General features: G+C 36.2%; 1 protein-coding gene and 1 long non-coding RNA gene across 3 annotated transcripts; one reads left to right on the top strand and one right to left on the bottom strand.

Annotated features, from left to right (window-relative positions):
* Positions 1-14,195: 14,195 nt before the first annotated feature.
* LOC106375020 lies at positions 14,196-16,363 on the bottom strand. Of its 2 annotated transcripts, XR_001275175.3 has the most exons (3): positions 15,285-15,526; positions 14,656-14,945; positions 14,196-14,565 (listed from the first exon to the last, which is right to left on the bottom strand). It is a non-coding gene; the product is annotated as an uncharacterized LOC106375020 (long non-coding RNA). The 2 variants fall into 2 exon arrangements; XR_007328478.1 differs by having other exon boundaries at positions 14,196-14,945; positions 15,285-16,363.
* Positions 16,364-17,462: 1,099 nt separating this feature from the next.
* Positions 17,463-18,686, top strand: LOC125592450. The gene is made up of 2 exons (XM_048767626.1): positions 17,463-18,267; positions 18,430-18,686. Exons 1-2 carry the CDS (start codon positions 17,463-17,465, stop codon positions 18,684-18,686), a joined length of 1,062 nt encoding a protein of 353 aa, XP_048623583.1.
* Positions 18,687-21,367: the final 2,681 nt, after the last annotated feature.

Below are 21,367 nucleotides of genomic sequence, written 5' to 3'. Positions count from 1 at the left end.
GAGAACAACAATTAAGAAATTCAGACGAACCCCTCTAGGTGACAACGTTTAATCTGCTTTCGATTAAAATCGAATCTTACCATATAAGAAGCAAAACCTATGCAAAATATGAGTTTGATAGTGGCAGAGGGAAGAGATAGACATGTGGGGTTAGTAAACAGCCCAGCCAAACTTGGAGAAACCGAAGGCAACGATAACCTAAAGCCTGAACAATTTAATTATAAATCAGTTTATTAAAATTTTATAGTTTACTTATTATAAGACATTTGAACATTTAACTAAAGAAAAAACATAAAAAAACTCTGAAAGTATTACCTATTTACAATTTAAACCCTCAAATTTTTTGGCTAGCGCTTTTGACTTTCAGATTGACATTTATATCATTAAAACTTTCAATCTAACTTATTTGTTCATCAAAAAAAAAATTGACATGTTGTACACATAAAAATGATGATCTGTTAGTGATTTTTTTTTAAAAAATAATTATTTGATTATAAAATAAATAAAATAAAAATTTAGAAAATTAAATAAAAATTAAAAAACTAAAAAAATTCAGAAAAAAAAATCAGATAATTAAAAATTCCGAAAATTAAATTAAATAAGAAAATAAATAAAATTAAATTAAAATACATAAAAATGAAAATGAAAAATTTAGAAAATTCACAAAAATTAGGAAATTCAAATAATCAAAATATATTTTTAAATTAAACCAAAAAAATCTTTAAAATTACAAGATTGCTTTAAAAAAACTAACATATCATCACTAACAATAAAAATTTCAAACATATCACTGTTAAAATGACGGTTTCTCATATAACCATTAACAATGATGGTTTTTGACATATACTCAACGATAATTTTTGACATCATCGTTTAAAATGAAGGTAGATATATCAATAACGACATTTTTAACAACCATCATTATCAACATAATAATATAATTATTACTTTGAATTTTTTTACGTGAGTTTTGATATTCGAAAACTAAATATTTATAAAACTAAGAATACTAATTTTATGTTTTAAATTTTTGAGAGACAAAACTAAGAATATATTTTCTGAATATTCATTTCTAAAATAATATCTCTAAAAGAATGAATAAACTAAACTGATCAACATCATGTTAATGTCAAAAATTTCTGCTTATTCAAATGAAGTCCATCAACAGAACCAAGTAAAATGCAATGAGAAACTATCGCATACCATTTTTTGTCGAAGAGAATTATTATTTATGTGAAACAATTAATTATTTTATAAAATTTAAAAGGATAAATACGCGCGGAAACGGGACCTAGTAGTAGTAGTTAATAATTAAAAAACAGGTGAAGATACGATGAGGAAGATGATGTATACAAGCTGGATACATAGTTAATCCGGTTTTTGTGATAGTAATATCCAGAAAAAAAAGTTATTTGACGATTCCGATCTCTACTCATCAGCCGGTTCCGTCCACTCCCTCTCGGAAAATCTCTACATCTGGCAGATCCGGTAAAAAACCGTCAAATCGGTCGTCCTTATGCGCCGGCACCTCCGCGACGTCGCTCCCAATAAACGTGCCGGACTGCTCGAGTTTCAAAGCAACCTCCGCCATCTCCGACGACCTTACCTTGTAACCAAACACTGAGAAGCTCGTCGTCTTCTTCTTCCTTCAGCATCATCATCTTGTCTTCATCAAAGAAAATGTCTGTGAATCAAAAAGACGAGGCAAGAACTCGTAAAGTTTTTGTGGAAAAAAATAAGAGATTTTTAAGTTATTTTTTAATTCATCATCTATTTTGTAAAGATACATTTGAGATCTATAAAAGTAATACAGTAGATTTCCATATAGCTAATTAAAGTTTCTTTTTAGGTTATGTAGTGCAAATTCATAGGCTCTATAAAATAAGAGAAATTTACAAAGCTCATTCTATAGATTATCAATCCAAATTCAAATTAAAGGTCTTCAACAAAGATTTCGAAAAAGAAAGAAAAAAGAAATGGTCCTATATAAGAACACAGCATTTTAGCACACACAAAAAAACATAGTTACATATGATTTTTAAAAGAAAAATAATTTCAAGCTACATTAACAATATGCCACCACATGGCCATACATCTAAACAAAAATAACGTATTGAAAAACATAGAATTATATAAATCACATAAAACATCACCCAATGAAAAATTTATTTGAGAAATAGATAATAACACATATCCAAATGATTTGGACAAAATGAACACGCATAGATTAGATATTCGAAATGCAATATTATACATTAATGAACTTGAGATAACATGCTAAAATATGTTAAATATCATTGGAAATTTTACAGGTCCAATACACTTTTATGACTATCCAAATTATGGTGATGGTGTTAGTAACATATATGGCGCTTCCGATCAACATGCTCCTTCTCTCCTTTCAGAAGCACGTATGGAGTTAGCTCATCGCATCGCGGAGTGGATTTATTTGGATTCGTTAGGTAGAGTTAACTGTTTTTGATTCTTGATGTGCCCTTTGATCCCAGAGCAGTAGTCATCGGCAAGGTACCGCTCCGTGCTCGATTAGATGGGCGCGACCATCTCTCCTTCCGGTGAAGGAGTGTCTAACCGTCACTACAAGAAAACACACCGAATTCCGACGGAGGTTCCGACGGACACCAATGTCGTCGGACATTTGTGACGGAATACTGACAAATTTCTGACCAAATCCAAAAAAATTAAGTCGTCGGAATTCCGTCGGCCATTTCCGACGGAATTCCGTCGGCCATTTCCGACGGAATTCCAACGAAACATGGTTCGTCAGAATTTTCCGACGACTTTTCGACGACATTCCGATAAAAAATGTAACCGTTGTAGTCGTCGGAAGTTCGTCGGTATATTCCGACGAATTTCCGACGACATTCCGATTAACAGCAAAGTCGTCGGAATTCCGTCGGTATTTTCTGACGGAATTCCGACGAACCATGTGACCGTTGCCGACAAATATATATGACCGTTGTATAGCCGTTTGAGATTGGACAATACCGACGGAATTCCGACGGACTGCTTTACATCCATCGGAATTTCGTCGGAAAGTCGTCGGAGGTCCGTAAGCAATTTCCTATAAATACAACCCCTCCTCATTCAACTCATTCACACTTCATTCTCTCTTCATTCTCTTTAGTCATAACAATTCCGTGAAAATCATGTCTTCAGAAGTTTATTATCGTTCGTGGATGGATAAACCTCATTTGGATCCGAACACCAATTTGCTTACGGAAGAATACGTTCAAGGGATTGGAGAATTCATGAGGCTTGTTCAACAGCAACCGGATGCAAAAAGTGGTATGTTAAGATGTCCCTGCTCTTCTTGCAATAATAATAAGGTTATAAAAGAATTTGATGTTTGGACTCATTTGTATATGAAAGGGTTTTCACGTAATTATAAAGTTTGGTACCTTCATGGGGAAACTGGTTATGAATATGGTAGTACTAGCGAACCTCAGCCTGTTAGTGAACCTCAGCCTGATATTAGGTTAGAAGAATCTAGAACGGATATAGATTATGGTGTAGGTACTGAGCAGATGGTACATGATCATTATAGAGGGGAAGAACCAAACCCCGAATCTAGGAGATTTTTTGACATGTTGGATGCAGGAAAACAACCTTTGTATCAAAATTGTAGAGATGGTCATTCAGTCTTATCATCTGCAACTAGATTAATGGGTATTAAGACAGACTATAATTTGGCTGAAGAATGTATGGATGCGATTACTGATTTTGTCAAAGGTATTCTACCTGAGGATAACCTTGCACCGGGTTCATACTACGAGGTTCAGAAACTTGTTGCAGGTCTTCAACTACCGTATGAAGTGATAGATGTATGTATTGACAACTGCATGATCTACTGGAGAGCGGATGAGACACGGAATGTATGCAAATTTTGTGGGAAACCTCGTTATCAGGAGACGAGGGGAAGAGTTCCGATCCCATTCAAAAGAATGTGGTATTTGCCTTTGACGGAAAGATTGAAGAGGTTGTATCAGTGTGAGCGCACAGCAAAAGCAATGAGATGGCATGCAGAGCATTCCACAAATGGTGAGATTAGACATCCTTCAGATGCAAAGGCTTGGAAACATTTCCAGTCAACATATCCAGAATTTGCGGAAGAGAGAAGAAATGTTTATCTTGGATTATCTACTGATGGTTTCAGCCCATTTGGAAAGCATGGAAGACAGTATTCTCTATGGCCAGTTATTGTGACACCGTACAACTTACGGCCGAGCTTGTGCATGCGACGAGAGTTTTTGTTTCTCTCAATTCTCGTCCCCGGGCCAGATCATCCTAAAAGATCACTAGATGTGTTTCTTCAACCACTAATATATGAGTTGCAACAACTATGGGCGCATGGTTTTGAGACATACGATGTTTCGCGCAAAGAAAACTTTCAGATGCGGGCAGTACTTATGTGGACAATAAGTGACTTTCCAGCATATGGTATGTTATCTGGATGGACAACACATGGGAAGCTATCATGTCCATATTGTCAAGATGACACAGATGCTTTCCAACTAAAGAACGGAAGGAAAACGTGTTGGTTTGACTGTCACAGACGATTTCTACCACCTGATCATCCATACCGCAGGAGTAAGACTTCGTTTACGAAGAACAAGCAGGTGTTTGATGGTCCACCTGAGGAAGTTAGTGGGAAAGATTTGTTGAAGCAGTTTAGGTATTTTGATGCAGAAAGGACGCCAGATGTAGGTGGACATGAAAACATTCGAGTCAATGCGGTTGGAGAGCTACATAACTGGCACAAAAAGAGTATTTTCTGGGATCTGCCATATTGGGAGAGTCATCTATTGCGGCATAATTTAGATGTCATGCATATTGAGAAGAACTTCTTCGATAATCTGATGAACACAGTCCTTAACATCCAAGGTAAAACGAAGGATAATTTGAAGTCAAGGTTGGATTTAGTCGATATTTGTGATCGTTCTGAACTTCACGTTGATGAGAACGGTACGGCCCCTTTTCCCATTTATCGGCTAGATGGTGCTAGAAAAGAAGAGTTCTTTGATTGGATTACAGATAAAGTGAAATTTCCTGACGGATATGCATCAAATTTGGGGAACTGCGTTGATAGAAGCGAAGGAAAGTTTACTGGCTTGAAGAGTCATGATTGTCATGTAATTATGCAGCGCCTCCTTCCGTTTGCTTTTTCAGCATTATTGCCACGTAATGTTCATGAAGCAATTGCAGGTATATTATATTTTTACAATTTAATTTATTTTTATATTTAACAATTATGCTTATAAAAACTTAATACTTACGAAAATTATGTCTTTTATCTATGTAGGGATTAGTGTTTTCTTCCGCGACTTATGCAGCAGAGTAGTGACTGAAGAGGGTATTAATAATTTGAAGACAAACGCACCAGTCAGCATGTGCAACCTTGAGAAGATATTTCCTCCATCATTCTTTGATGTAATGGAACATCTTGCTATTCATCTCGCAAGAGAATTGGAACTTGGTGGTCCTGTGCAGTACAGATGGATGTATATTTTTGAGCGTTATATGCATCATCTGAAGAAGATGGTCAAAAATCAAAGCAGGGTGGAAGGATCTATAGTGGCACAGGTGATCAATGAAGAAACTGCAATCTTTGCTGAAAATTATTTTCCACCAGAAGTGCATACAAAACACCGAAGACCTGCTCGGCATGATGATAGAGGGGAGAGAGCAACATATCATGTTACTGTCCCAAGCATGTTCAAGGAAATAGGACGACTTAGTGGAAAATTCACGAAGCGGAGACTTACGGACACTGAGCACGCTCATTTGCAAACATATTTGCTCACCAACTGTGAAGATGTTCTACAATATGAGAGGTAAAAATATTTATTCATTTATTGTTAGATTAATATTCAATAAATTTATTTCATATTGATAATATTTTTGTATATAGTGTATATATGGCGGAGTTGCGTATGACTCACAGGCATGCAACAGAAGATGAGCTTCGACAACTTAGAGATAACGGATTTGCTGCGTGGCTTCGTAGTTATGTGAGTCATATATCATATTACCCTATGCAAATGATTAGTTTAAATTTAATATATATAAACTAATTAACTTTTCAATCATATATGTTTTTAATTTATAGGTGAATGATGGTTTGGCCAGAGGTCTTGTGTTCGATGATTGGATACGCGAATTTGTGCAGGGACCAAACTATGTGGTCAAATCATATCCTAAATTTTGTACGCGAGGATATGCATTCACAAGAAAGGTCATTCTAAGACAACATATGATGCTGGTGTTTCATCTTCTTCTGGTGACGATGTCTACTACGGCAACATAAAAGAAATATTGGAAATCCAATTTCCTGGAATGGTTGGATTGCGTTGTGTAGTATTCTATTGTGATTGGTATGACACCACCCCAGATAGAGGAGTGAAGATTGATGCGTTTGGTGTTACATCAGTTCATTCGCGGCGGAAACTTCAATATTATGATCCCTTCATTCTTGGTTCGCAAGCTGATCAGGTATGTCAATCTATTCATAATTTTTTACCAATATAATTAATTAATGTTATATATTTTACTAATACTTGTATAATTGATATGTATAGGTGTGCTACATCAGTTACCCTCGGGTGACGTACAGAGACGATCCATGGGTTACTGTAACGCAAATCAACCCAAGAGGACGAGTGGATGGAACTTCTGATGATGATGAACCATTGCAACCAGAGTCTACCAGCAACGCCCAGGCAGTTGAAGATTTGGAAAATGTTCAACTCGTTGAGAATTTGACTGTGTTTGGACATGATGCTGTCGTACATTCAGAGCCGGAAGCCGAGGTTGGGGAGTTTGATGAAGATTCAGAAGATTCTGATTAGTTTTTTTTTTATTTTTTTATTGGTCCGTCGGAAATCCCTCGCAATATACCGACGACATAGCGACGACAATGGGTTTCATTGAAAATTGGAAAGGTCGTCGGTATTTCGTCGGAAAATACCGACGACATGTGTTTCTATAAAGTTTCAATCATAAAAATCTATAAATTTAGATGCCAAAACTATGAAAATAACACATAATAAGTGTTTAGTATAGTATTAGATCGCAACCGTTCATATATAACAACTCATTAAAATATTTATGTATGCATATCATTGTTTTCATAACATCTCATCTTAACATTATATACTTATACAATCATATTTATATAAGCTTACACTACAAAAAATGTTATTGTGTAAAATTGTGTTATAAAACATTTTTATTGTTAAATCTTTATGCAAATACTATATATATTATCAAAGATTTGGATTTTGCATTTAGAAACTTGAAATCAACACCCTAAACACTAAGTCGTCGGAATATACCGACGGAATGTGTCCGTCGGAATATACTGACGGACACATTCCGTCGGAATTTCAATTTGCCCGGGAGAACCAAACCGCTTGAAAATTTTCGCGAAGGCATATTTTAATTATACCGACGGAATACCGACGAACCCGTGTCCGTCGGAATCGTCTGATATAATAACCCTCCTCCTTCTTCTTTCTTCGTTATCTCCGCATCTCTCTCTCTAAATTCCTCTCTCCACCGGCGATTCACCGGCGATTCCTCTCTCTACACCGGCGATTCCTCCCTCTACACCGGCGATTCCTCCCCCCAAACCCTAAATCATGTAAGAATCATCCCAAACCTTCTTTAATCTCAATTGTTTAGGGTTTTGGATGTTAGATCTCGGATTTTAGGTTGTTTGATTGATAGTTTAGGATATATAAGTTATGATTGTTGTTTGGATTGTTGTTTTAGTTTTTTTTGGAACATTTTTTGATTTTTAAAAACGTTTTTTGATTTTTAAAAACGTTTTTTGATTTTTTAAAACGTTTTTTTTATTTTTAAAAACGTTTTTCAAGTTTCCAGTAATGAAATATATATAATAAAACATTTTTAAAATTTTTTAAAAATATTTAACAACATTTTTCTATATTTATAATTTTTTTATAATTTTGTATACATATATATATATGTAAATCATGTATAATAAAAATTTTAAAATTTTTAATAATTTTTTATAAGTTTCCACTAATAAGCTATGTATAATAAAACGTTTTTTAAAAAAATATATAAATATTTAACAACATTTTTCTTCATTTATAAATTTTTAACAACATTTTTCTATATTTATAAATTTTTTATAATTTTGTATACATATATATATATATATATATAAAAGGTTTAATAGTTTTTTTTAAAACGTTTATAAAACCTTTTGTAAATATATAAATGAAAACATTAAAAATAGAAATGATTTGAAAATATGTTTGATGTATTAATTTTTTTTTTTTTTAGGGCCGAGGATGAAGTCCGCTCCGCAGCCCGTCTTCGACGTAGTTCGGTGAGCAGTTCCCGTGCATCGGGATCGTCTCATGACTCGGTTCCCGCATATATTCCCGCTCCAGCTCCCTCTGCCCCTCATGCTGCCCCTCACGCTGCTGCTCAACAGGATCCGGGGGTCATGCCGGTTCATCTATTGGTTCAACAACCAGGTCGAGAGCATCTCCCGTTTCTCCAACCCAACCCACGACGAGGCCATAGCTCTTGGTTAGTATTTTTTTTATTTGTACCGTTATATTTTTTCCTTTAATTAACTTGCTAACTTGTATTTTTTTTAAAGGTTCACCAAGTCGAAAAATGGCATTAGCCGGAGCATCAACCAGATGATGTACTCCATGCTCCGTTTTGGATATCCAAAGTGGAGTGTGATCCCTTCCGACGAACGAGAGTTGTGGTTTCGTCAATTTGCGGTATAGTAACTCTTCATTTTTTAAAAGTTTTTACATTTTTTTAATATATTTACTTATTAAATTGTGTTTGTTTTGTAGCAAGAGTTCAACTGGCACTCCGATCTTACGGAAACAGTCCGTAAGAAATTCAACGAAAAGGCCATGGACTCTTACACAAAGCAGATAAACGCGTGGAAGACAGTTTGGCAGAAGAACAAGAAGCCACGGTTCATCAACGGGACGGTGTGGGAGCAGTTGATAGCTCATTGGGAGAAGGAAGAAACTGCAGAGACGTCTTCTAGGAACTCCAGGAACCGGAAGAGCGATCGTGGCGGGAAAGGTATGTATGTGCACAACCTCGGCGCTTGCTCTATGTCTACTAAGGAGGATGAACTTGTAAGTTTTTTATTATTATTTATCTTTATATTTTTTAAATAAATATTTTATATATTTCTTGGCTAATAATGGCGGTTTTTTAGATCGAAGCAAATGACGGTAATCCCGTTGATCGTCTCCAACTCATTAAGGTGGCTCACACTAACAAGACGACGGGTCAAATTCAGGACCCCGTGATCAAAGGTGTAGTTGATTTGGTGGAAGCTGAAATAGTTTCTCAATCTCAGCCTCTCTCTGATGACGGCGACTCTACGGGAGCTTCAACCAACCTGTCTCTATTGCAAATAAATGAGATGGTTGAAAAGGTAATTTTTTTTATTAATATATTTTTTTATAATGTCGATTACTTACTTGTCCCTATTTACTTACTTTAAATATTTTTGTAGGCGGTTCCTAAAAGGAAAGGAGGCCGTTTAGTTGGGTTGGCCCGTCGTGCTTCTTCGTATCCGGCATCTTCTTCGCAAGCTCCGTATGCCGATCCCATGATTCTCGAGGAGCTACATGACAAAGATGAACGGATTGGGGCATTGGAGGAGCAGAACACCACTATCCTTTCGGAGAATGCCACTATCCGTTCGGAGAATGCCACTATCCGTTCGGAGAATGCCACTATCCTTGCTGAGTTGGCATCCCAGAAGAAGTTCAACACCGAGATTATGCAGAAGCTAGATCGTTTGATGTCTTCGAGTTCATCTTAGTTTATTTCGGCTTTTTAAAACTTTCGGAATGTTTTTTTTTCTATTTCGGTTTGTATGAATTTTAAACTTTCTGAATGCTTTTTTCCTATTTCGGTTTGTATGAATTTAAATTATATAATATTATTAGTTTTAAATTTCTGATTTTTTTAATTTATTAATATCAAAAAATATATAAAAATGCAAAATCAATTCGTTTTTAAAATTGGTATATACCGACGGACAGGATCGTCGGAATATACCGACGGATATATATCCGTCGGAATGTACCGACGACAATTGTCCGTCGGTATATTCCGACGACCAGTGTTCGTCGGAATACACCGAGGAACACCATACGTCGGAATTGTCCGAGGAACGTTGTCCGTCGGTACGTAGTTTTTCCGATGAACTCTGGTCTCGTGTGTCCGCATCGTAATATCGTCGGAAGTTCGTCAGAATGACGTTTCTCGGTATTCGTCAGAAAGTCGTCGGAAGTACTGACGAAATTCCGACGAAATTTTTTTTTCTGACGAAACGATACCGACGGACGGGTTCGTCGGAAATTCGTCGGAATCGGGCTATTCCGACGAATTTCCGACGATTTCGGCCATCAGAATCCCCCTGTTTTCTTGTAGTGCGTCTAGCGATGTGGCGGTGGGTTTCCAGCCGGTTAGCTTGGGATAGGGTTTTGATTTCTCTGTTATGTGTCGGTTTGCTGACTTGCGATGTGATGACAGTCTCGGCTTTTCTCTGCGGCCTTGCGTTTACTGTTTTGTGTCTGCTCTAGTAACTAGTTTTTTTTTTTTTTTTTTTTTTTTTTTTTTTTTTGCTCTAGTAACTAGTTAGTTGAGACCGTTTTAGGTAAGTTGTTTTTTTTGTCAGACTTTTCATTTTCATTGAAATGAAATGAAAGCCCGATGGGCATACAAGATGAGTCATAATATTTAATACATTAAAGCCCATTTAAGGGACAAAACAAATCAAACCGACTTTAACAAAAGGCGTCTTCGGTTCCGAAAGATGTGTTGCCATGTCTATCCACGCCTATGACACGCGTCAACCATGCATCCATTCTATCTCTCCGCCGTGACGCTTCTCCTCCGGTCACCAACGCCTCCATGGAAGCTTAGTTCGATTTGATTCCTTTAATTCCTCCGCCTCAAATTGTCTCCATAATCGGTGAAACTTAACCGTCCACTAAGACTACGGTTAAGTCAATAGGATCTTTGAAGCTTTAACTCTGGATTTCTAAACGGATGTGTGACGGAAAAGGTAAACCAATTTTGATGACTGATATACCATGGATTTGACTCATTTTCATCCATGGTATATAATTGTTTTACTATCTATATATTATATATTCTATTTATTAGATATGTTTTCAGGTTCAGAAGTATCTTGAAGTAAAGTGATGATTATGGAGCATTTACGAGCTTAAAAGAGATTTCATCCGAGCTGACCATTAAAGGTCGATACGAAGAAGAAGTAATCGTTCGATGCACATCCAGTGCCGCCGATCGATACAGAAGAGAAGCCTCGACGATTGAAGATTATGATCGATCGATGTACATCCTGTACCATCGATCGATGTCGAGACGCGAGATGCGCGACTTGGTTCCAGCCGACTTTAAACCCAAGGTTCAACGAATTACAAGATTACCCCTGACGAGTTTTTAACCTAATAGTTATATACTTGCCTAAGTGTTAGGAGGCAAGAAGAGCTTTTAGCCACCATTGTATTCTTACTTTCAACAAGAGAGAGAGAGAGTTTTAGGAGAGAAAATCATAGACATATTTGTGATTGGAACTCCATTGATTCATCTATTATATTCTATGCAGTTTTTATCTATATTTTGTGTCATGAATTGCTTAGCTATGTCTGAGTAGTTTACTTGTTAGATTCAGGGTTCAAATAGGTTAGAGGGATTAGCCCTAACTATAGATTTGCTGAGTTGTAATATTCATTGATTGATTGTTCTTAATGTTTGTTTTAGCCTTGCTAACTAGAACATGAACCTAGGAATTTGCATCTGTCAAGCATCCTTGATCATCATGTCCTGAATCTAATCTGTCATGCTAGGACTGCTAGAGAGAGATAACCGCTGATCTAGGAGACTAGTGAGAATTATCAACCCGTGCCTAGGGCTTAGCTAGAAACTATCGATCGATATTGTCTTCTGACAATCGATCGATATTGCGAAAGGTGTATCGATCGATATCCATATAGGATCATCGATCGACACTTTCTTGTGATCAAAAGACGACAGTTGAGATCCAAGATCTAGTTAGTTAACCAGTGAAACATTGTCATCGCTGATCACTGTGATTAAGGAGTTGAGCTCTAATATATCATGCATGCAACTGTTAAGCACCTATAGGATTATAATCTCTAACACCTGAATAGAAACTCTGCATCTAATATCTTCCAATAAAGTTACACCCCCAATCATCTTGTTAGTCGAGCAATAAACTTGCTCAATTAGGATTGCTATTTACTTTTAAACCATAAAACAACAAACACCTAGAATTAATAACCTGACTAGATTTAATAGGTTCTCTAGCTCCTTGTGGATTCGATTCCTAAGTACTGCAACTGAACCTCTTATTTGAGAGAGTAATTCACTCCTTAGGGTAATTTGAGTGGTATCAGTGACATAAGTAGCCAAATCAATTCTCTTAAGTCTTTCCATATATCACAACTCGGGATGTTACATATTATTCGGAGGGCCACCATTAACTCTGATCAAAAGCAGATCGGAACTCCGATCTATATGATCAGAAACTTTATTCAGTTTCAACCGACATAGAGATATAAGATTTGATTGAGAGGCTGCTCTGATCCGGTTGAGAAAACACAATAAAACACTCGCCTTGCGAAATATTTCAACTCGCCTAAGCGAAACAAATGGATCCGACTTGCGGAAAGTAGAAATCGATCTTAAAGATCGAACTATAATACAAGATAAAAGATTAGATCAAACGATCTAAACAAAAAAAGCTTCTCATCTCGTCGTCTCTGTGAAAGATCCAGAGAGAGAGAACAAAGACAAGAGAGAGAAAACTTTATTTTAGGTAAGTTATTTAATCCGTGGAATCTTATCTTTTCACTAAAAACAAGAAAATTTAGGTAATTAGGGTCGGACCCGCCCTATGGACGGGTAAGCAAATGAACGAAATAATATAATTATATTTAAAAATTAAATTATAATTTTTACTATTTTTACAACAAATTTTACTATTTCCTTTTTTCTAGAAATTATATATTAGTTTCTATATTAAAACAACTCATAACAATATAAATATTTTACTTTGTTCATAATATTTGCTTTTCTTGAATTTAATAGGTTTTTAATACATGTCTTCTTAAATCTTATAATTTAAACAATTCTAAAAAGAAAAGCCAATTTATTATTATTTTTAAATAAGCAAGTAGTATAAAAATATGATTTAATTGTTACTGTTTAATATTTATAAATAACATGTTAGGTTATATATTTTGTATTATTATATTTGAGAAAATATATTTATGTTGTTTTTTTATGTTTCTTCAAACTCATATCAAATTTGTTTTCCAAAATAATGAATTCCGCAACTGTTTTCTTTTTTAAACCACCAAAATTTAGACTAAACAAAAAAAAATAACATAAAGCCATACCATTTGATGTATTATTAGCTATAGAGATTATTTATGAAGAATTTGATGTATTGTCAATATATATGGTTAGAAAGTTAAAAGTGTGAATTTATTGTAATAAAAATTATAAAATATCTTAAATTGTAATGAAAATTTGAAAATATAATTTTATTATCAATTAAAATAACATTAAATTTAATTATTTTTTGTTATTCTTAATAAAATAAATATACGAAAAATGCTAATGGCTACATTTGATTGTTTTTAATATTCGTTTTACTTGGCTGAAACAGTAAGTAATTGGGTTGTTAGTTATTTTTGTTATTTTTTTTGTGAATACTAATTATTGCACATTAATGTTTATATTATAAGTTAAAGTGTTGGAGTGGCTAATTGTAAGAAAGCTCTTATGGACAGAGGTGGTTCTTGTTTGCTTGTACTTGGACACGGTGGATGTCGTTTTGTAGTATTTCTAATAACGGTGTAGATATTTTTTGTGATTTCTTAAACATTGTAGTGACCATGCGGGCCGTGTAATATACGTGATAAATCAAAAGCGGATAAACTCTCTTTTAGCTATTGCATCAGGCACTTGAACACCAGAGTAAGAAAAGTCCTGATCGTATTGTTGTTCCCCGAACCATTTGATTTCACCCACATTGAAAAAGAGACTAAATATGAGAGAGTGAAACAACAAAACCTAGAAAGTTATATAATAAAAAGATATAACTGATAAAAAGATATAACTGCTCTTTAAATGTAGAGGACAACAAAGCGTTAGTGTGTTCAGAACACCTGATCTTTAAATGATATGTTCAATGTGATGGTGTACATGTAACCACATCTTCAAAGAAAGAGAGCTCGGGCATATTACTAATCTTAAAAAGTAACCGCAAAGTATAACAAACAGTGTTCTTATTCAACCTAAAGACTTTTAAGGCCAAATAAAAATTTGTTTGGTCCGACTCCAGCACATGAAAATTTCGACCTGGTTCCTTGTTAAAATTTCTTCTTCCTGCCCGTATCAGAAAGGACTGTGTAAGGTAAGGTGTGGACATCAGCTTCTGGTTCCTTTGTTTTCTTCAGTAATATCCTGCAGATTGCTTAAAATTATCATACAATAATCTACTTTTAAAACAAAAATATTGTTGTAAACTAAAATCGACTCAAGCAAAAATCTTACCTATGAGATTTGACTCAAATGGTATAACATATATGCTTTACCTGTCCCCACTTTAGACTCTCATCTCAATATACTAAGCAGCATTTATCTTAATATTGTACCATCAATGAATTTTCCTCCATATGTAGCTTCATCATACCTTTTCTGAAGAAGAACATTTAGTAATCCTTTTATGTGTTGCAATCTCTTGACTGCAATACAGAAACTGCGACCAAACTCCTCCTGCTTATTGCCAACACTATTTACAGACGCAAACTCAGCTTTTAAAGACTTTGATTTTAAATCATCATCTGCATTTGTTTGAGCCATTGTCAGGTTAAAACGGCAGAGAAACTTAACAATAAGAATAAGAAAACATCGTATGAATAAGATCACGTTACTTGTAAATCTTAAAGGAAATAGGTTGGGTTTGTTTCTTAAATCGACGCCCATAACAATTTAAGAAGAAATCCAGACAAATCGATTGATGTTACTGGCATTCTAAAACCACAACAACCTAAACTCAACCTTGAACATCTACTGGACTTCAAATCAAAAAGAAGAACTTTCGAGTTAGTAATTTCTCAGAAATAAGTTTACTTGTTGGTTCAATAGATGGAGAAGATGGTTTTGAGAGGAGGAAACCTTACCTTTTTATACTGGCAGTGACACCGCCTCACAAAAGAGAATCTCACATTCAAGGACAGATCATGGTTGATGGAGTTAAGAAGATGTTTAATGAGACGAATCTGTAACTGGGCATTTTGGTTGATGAAAAAGAAGATCAGAAGACGCGATCGAAACCCCACGAACAGATTCATCACCGACTTCAGCAACCCAATCACTCCAACGACGGAGAATATGCGTAAAAAATAAAATTAGGGTTAACTGGGTCTCTTCATCCAAACATAAGCCCAAAAACATAATAAAGCCCACATTAATTGCATATTGATTTAATTGAAACAATGTGTTTTGATGGAGGAGATATGTGTCAGCTCCTCCATGCATTACTTTTCTATGTGGCTGCTGACGTGGCGTATCCAAGAGAAAGTAAACTTTTTTTATATATAGATTCTTTGTATATATATATATTAATGAAAAAACCTTTGTAATAGAAAAAGAGACAATTGTCGATAATAATGCAAGCTCCGGCTTTAAGTTTGACTCGTAATTATATTCTGGACTATATAATTTATATTCAGTTCAACTATAAAATATAAAAGAAGCAACCATTTTGCGACAAAATAATGTAAATCCTTATCCCGCGACTAATGGAACATTTGACAAATTAAGCGGTGGATTTAATTAAGGAAATGGTTGAAACAAACATTTTCTACTCGGTTACGGGACCAGAGTTTCCTCACGTCTTATTCGTCAACTCTTTTTTTATACATCAACCTTTTCTTAAGCTGCAAGAGAATTGTCATAAGTTTATTCTATTTCTTTATTATTTACTTCGAGTAAATAATGATTATCCATCAAGTGTATAAAAATATAAACAATAGGATTAATTTGCCTACTAGCCGCACAGAGAAAAAATTATTAACTAAATGACCATCAATAAAATGAGTGAAGGATGAGACAATTTGACACAAAATTGGACAAAATTCACTTTCTCTGCGTGTGGGTTGTGTTTTATAAAACATACAACTTGCATGCTATACTGTATATAGTTTAATAAATTTATATCAATACTGTATATATTACACAAATAGTAAGGAAGACAAAGGTGGACGTCAAAAAAAAAAAAAAAAAAAAGTAAGGAAGACAAAGAGAATGAAAAAGAGGAAAAGAAATAAACGGGAGGATGGGGAGAGGGTAAGTATGAGGAGGAGGATGGGGAAAAAAAAATGAAATCAAAGAGAAAAAGGAAAATGTTGTAACATACTATACTATTTCTATAAATAAAATAGTATACAGTAATGTTAGTTATAGAGCTCTATGTGAATACACATGTGTAATAAAGAAGATGATAAACAAACAAAAAATAGTATTACAAATTCAAATAGGCAAAATAGTGCAATATATAGAAGAAAAATGGTGCAAATTCTTTAGCAACAATATAGGTCTGAAAATACAATTACACATGTTCGAGACTATTAGATCAATATCCTCTACCTAAAATAATATTAGACACACATAAGAAAACTATACTATTTTATAACACAAATAGTACAAAATGTGTTGGTTCGAGTTTGAATGTAGCTTGAAGAAGAAGCTATCCTAATCCCATCGAGATTTGAATATCTATTAGGATTAGGAAATATTGATTTGTGTTTATCCTATTGAGATTAGGAGTTATATAGTCATATATATTGATGCATATTGAGATGCATATGTGTGACTTTTGATATTGTGAGTGGTGAGTTTGATCAATTGAATAAGAGAAGGACTTCTTATTAAAGCTTTGATTGTGTGATTTTATATTTGGTATCAGAGCCTTATATAAAACCATCCGATTGAATCATCTGACTGCATTACTAAGACAGCGAGCGACCATGGAAGACGTGAAGGACATACCTGGAGTGAGCAACAAAGATGTCGGCCCTCCCTCCATCAAATTCCCAATGCTAACTTCCTCAAACTACACCGTATGGGCCATGAGAATGAAGGTAACTCTTAAATTTAGCGAGGTCTGTGAAACAATAGATCCTGGAACTAAGGACGAGAAGAAAAATAATATGGCGATCGCGTACTTATTCCAGTCCATACCAGAAGCCCTAATCTTGCAAGTTGGGGAGATTGATACAGCAAAAGAAGTATGAGATGCAATAAAATCAAGACACGTTGGGGCTGAACGAGTAAGAGAAGCTAGACTACAAACTCTAATGGCTGAATTTGATAGATTAAAGATGAAAGATGACGACACTATTGATATGTTTGCTGGAAAGTTATCTGAGATATCATCGAAATTTGCATCATTGGGAGAGATACTAGAAGAGCCAAAGCTTGTGAAGAAATTTCTTAAAAGTTTGCCAAGGAATAAGTATATTCAAATTGTTGCTTCTCTCGAGCAAGTTCTTGACTTGAACACAACAAGTTTCGAAGACATAGTGGGCAGATTAAAGGCATACGAAGAAAGAGTGTGCGCGGAGGAAGAAGAGAAATCTGATGATCAAGAAAAATTAATGTATGCTGCTAACTCGAGATCAAACCAAGAAGGTTACAGCAACAACTATGGTAACAATCGCGGTAGAGGATGTGGAGGACGATCATCATGGAGAGGACGAGGTCGCGGCCGCTTCAGTAACTTTAAGCGCCAGAGAGAGGCGTATAGACAAGGACAGGGACAGAACAGAGACACCTCTCACATTACATGTTTCAAGTGCGATAAGCTCGGTCATTATGCATCTGAATGTCCATACAAGGAATTGAAACTCCAAGAAACCTGTGAGAAGAAGGAAGATGATACACATGAGGCTGGTGAACTGATGGTGAATGAAGTAGTATATCTCAATGAAAGGAAGGTAAATCCAAAGAACTTCGAGACTAACTTGGAGAATACATGGTACCTCGACAATGGGGCGAGCAATCACATGAGTGGGAACCGACTATTTTTCCAAGACCTTGATGAAAGAGTTACTGGTCAAGTGATATTTGGTGATGACTCGTGTATCGATATAGTAGGAAGAGGTTTCATACGTTTTACATTCAAAGGAGGAGAAAATAAAATCCTTAACAACGTATATTAGATACCGAACCTAAGGAGTAATATCGTTAGTTTGGGACAAGCGACTGAGGCTGGCTGTGAAGTTCGTATGCATGATGATACCCTTTTGTTGTTTGATCGATCAGGAGAAATAATGGTGAAAACCACAAGATCAAGCAACCGTCTCTATAAAGTGACCCTACAAGCTGATCAGATCCGTTGTCTACAAGTAATGGCTAGTGACTCGTCTAAGTGGCACGCACGCCTTGGACACATCAACACAGAGCCGATGAAGATAATGATCAACAAAGAACTGGTCTTAGGCATTCCCAAGCTTAACATTGACAAGGAGACATGTACGACGTGTCTACGCGGGAAGCAAACTCGATCATCTTTCCCGTAATCAACGACATATCGAGCTTCAAAACCTCTTGAACTCGTCCATGGTGACTTATGTGGACCTATCACACCGTCTACTCCGGCCAAGAAACGTTATGTGTTTGTCCTTATCGATGAATACTCTCGCTATATGTGGACGGTGTTGCTAAAGGAGAAAAGTGAATCGTTTGAGAAATTCAAAAGTTTCAGGATGATTGCTACACAAAAAACTCAGACAGAGATCAAAACTTTCAGAACGGATAGAGGTGGAGAGTTCACATCACATGAGTTTCAAGCTTACTGCGATAAACACGGCATCAACAGACACTTAACAGCACCTTATTCACCTCAACAGAATGGAGTGGTTGAAAGGCGAAACCGAACTCTCTTGGAGATGACGAGAAGTATCTTGAAACACATGAATCTACCAAACTATCTATGGGGAGAAGCTATAAAACATGCTACCTAATTAACCAACCGAGTAGCAACGAGATCTTTGGACAGAAAAACACCATACGAAGTCCTAAGAACGCGAAAGCCAAACCTCAGACATCTCAGAGTGTTCGGATGCATGTGCTACGCGAAAACTGATGCTGCAGGGAGGAAGAAGCTTGATGATAGGTCAAGAGCACTGGTACACCTCGGAACCGAGCCTGGAACCAAGGCTTATCGCCTCCTTGATACCACAAGCAAGCGTATAGTGGTTAGTCAAGACGTCTGTTTCTTGGAAGAGAAAGAATGGAGCTGGGATAAGAAAGTAAACGACGAGACAGAGGAGTTCTCTGTGATGATAAAGGTATCAAATGATGATCTGATCGTAGCTGGTGAAACTACGAATGAGACCTCGACTGCTAGTTATGAAGCTCGTGCTGATACAAGTTATGAAGAAAACAATGATGGAGATGTACAACCACAGTTGCGAAGATCAACACGAGAAACTTCGAAACCAACCTATCTTGATTATTATATACTACTTTCTGAAACAGAGTGTGAGCAACTACTAATGATAATCAATGAGGAGCCTTGGGACTTTACAGAAGCTAAGGAACTAGATGTCTGGATCGATGCCTGCAAGGATGAAATAGTTTCTATCGAGAAGAACCACACATGGGACCTGATTGAATTGCCTACTGGTGTAAAACCTATAGGCCTTAAGTGGGGTTTCAAGATAAAACGTACTGCTGATGGGAGTGTTATCAAATACAAGGCACGATTGGTCGCTAAAGGGTATGTTCAGAGGCATGGCATAGACTATGACGAAGTGTTCGCGCCAGTAGCACAGATTGAGACTATACGATTAGACGTTGCACTTGCGGCTTCAAAAAATTGGGAAGTTCATCATCTTGATGTAAAAACGGCCTTCCTTCATGGAGAGTTAAAGGAAGAAGTGTTTGTCATACAAACCGAAGGATTTGTTGTCGCAGGGAAGGAGAAGATGGTGTATAAGTTAAAGAAAGCACTTTATGGTCTAAAACAAGAACTGAGAGCGTGGAATGCTAAACTAAATTGGATTCTCCGCGGCTTGAGTTTCCTTAAGTGCTCAAAGGAGCCTTCTCTGTATAGGAAGGAAGAGAAGCGAGGTTTGTTGATTGTTGTGGTCTATGTTGACGATTTGTTGGTCACATGATCATCACTTGCTATGATATTAGAGTTTAAGCAAGAGATGTCAAAAAACTTTGAGATGAGTGACCTTGGAAGATTGACATACTACTTGGGAATAGAAGTGCAGCAACATGAAGGATACACTGTGTTGAGTCAAGAGAAGTATGCGATGAAAATACTCGAGGAAACAAGCATGAGTTCATGTAACATAACTCACATACCGATGGATATAAATGTGAACTTGTCCAAGTCATCTAAGGAGAAGAGCGTTGATGAGAAGAATTATAGAAGGAACATTGGATGCTTGCGATATCTGCTGCATACACGACCCGACCTGTCTTATTCAGTGGGAGTCCTTAGCAGGTACATGGCGGAACCCAAGGAGTCTCATGCTGCAGCTCTGAAAAAGGTTTTGAGGTACTTACGTGGAACCTGCTCCCTAGGACTTCGGTTTAAACGTAGCACAAACTTGGATCTGATAGGCTATAGTGATGCCTCACACAATGTCGATGCCGATGATGGGAAGAGCACCACTGGTCATGTGTTCTATCTTGGTGAAAGTCCTATAACCTGGTGCTCACAGAAACAAGAAATTGTTGCATTATTTTCATGTGAAGCTGAGTTTATGGCTGCTACTGAAGCTGCGAAACAAACAATTTGGCTTCAAGAGTTGTTTAGTGAAGTTATTGGTGAAGACTGCTAACGGGTGACAATAAGAGTTGATAATAAATCTGCAATTGCCTTGACAAGAAACCTGGTGTTTCATGGGCGAAGCAAACATATACACAGAAGATTCCACTTCATAAGAGAATGAGCAAGTAGAAGTTGAACATGTTCCAGGAACTGAGCAACGAGCTGATATACTGACCAAGTCGCTTGGTAGAACTAAGTTTGTCGAGATGAGGGTACTTGTTGGTGTTCATGACGTGTGCGAGAGTGAGTTCAAGCTTAGGAGGAAGAATGTTGGCTCCAGCTTGAATGTAGCTTGAAGAAGAAGCTATCCTAATCCCATTGAGATTTGAATATCTATTAGGATTAGGAAATATTGATTTGTGTTTATCCTATTGAGATTAAGAGTTATATAGTCATATATATATTGATGCA

This window comes from Brassica napus, chromosome C9, assembly GCF_020379485.1.
Source record: "Brassica napus cultivar Da-Ae chromosome C9, Da-Ae, whole genome shotgun sequence".
Classification (NCBI taxonomy): Eukaryota; Viridiplantae; Streptophyta; class Magnoliopsida; order Brassicales; family Brassicaceae; genus Brassica; species Brassica napus.
Note: the sequence above shows the minus strand (reverse complement) of the source record. Positions and strands in the feature narration are given on the sequence as shown.

Excerpts from the sequence above, each read along its gene's own strand:
- LOC125592450 (XM_048767626.1), top strand. The coding sequence starts at position 17,463 with ATGGCTGAATTTGATAGATTAAAGATGAAAGATGACGACACTATTGAT. Across the intron at positions 18,268-18,429 it reads TATCGATATAGTAGGAAGAG|GAGAAATAATGGTGAAAACC; the intron begins GTTTCATACGTT and ends TTGATCGATCAG.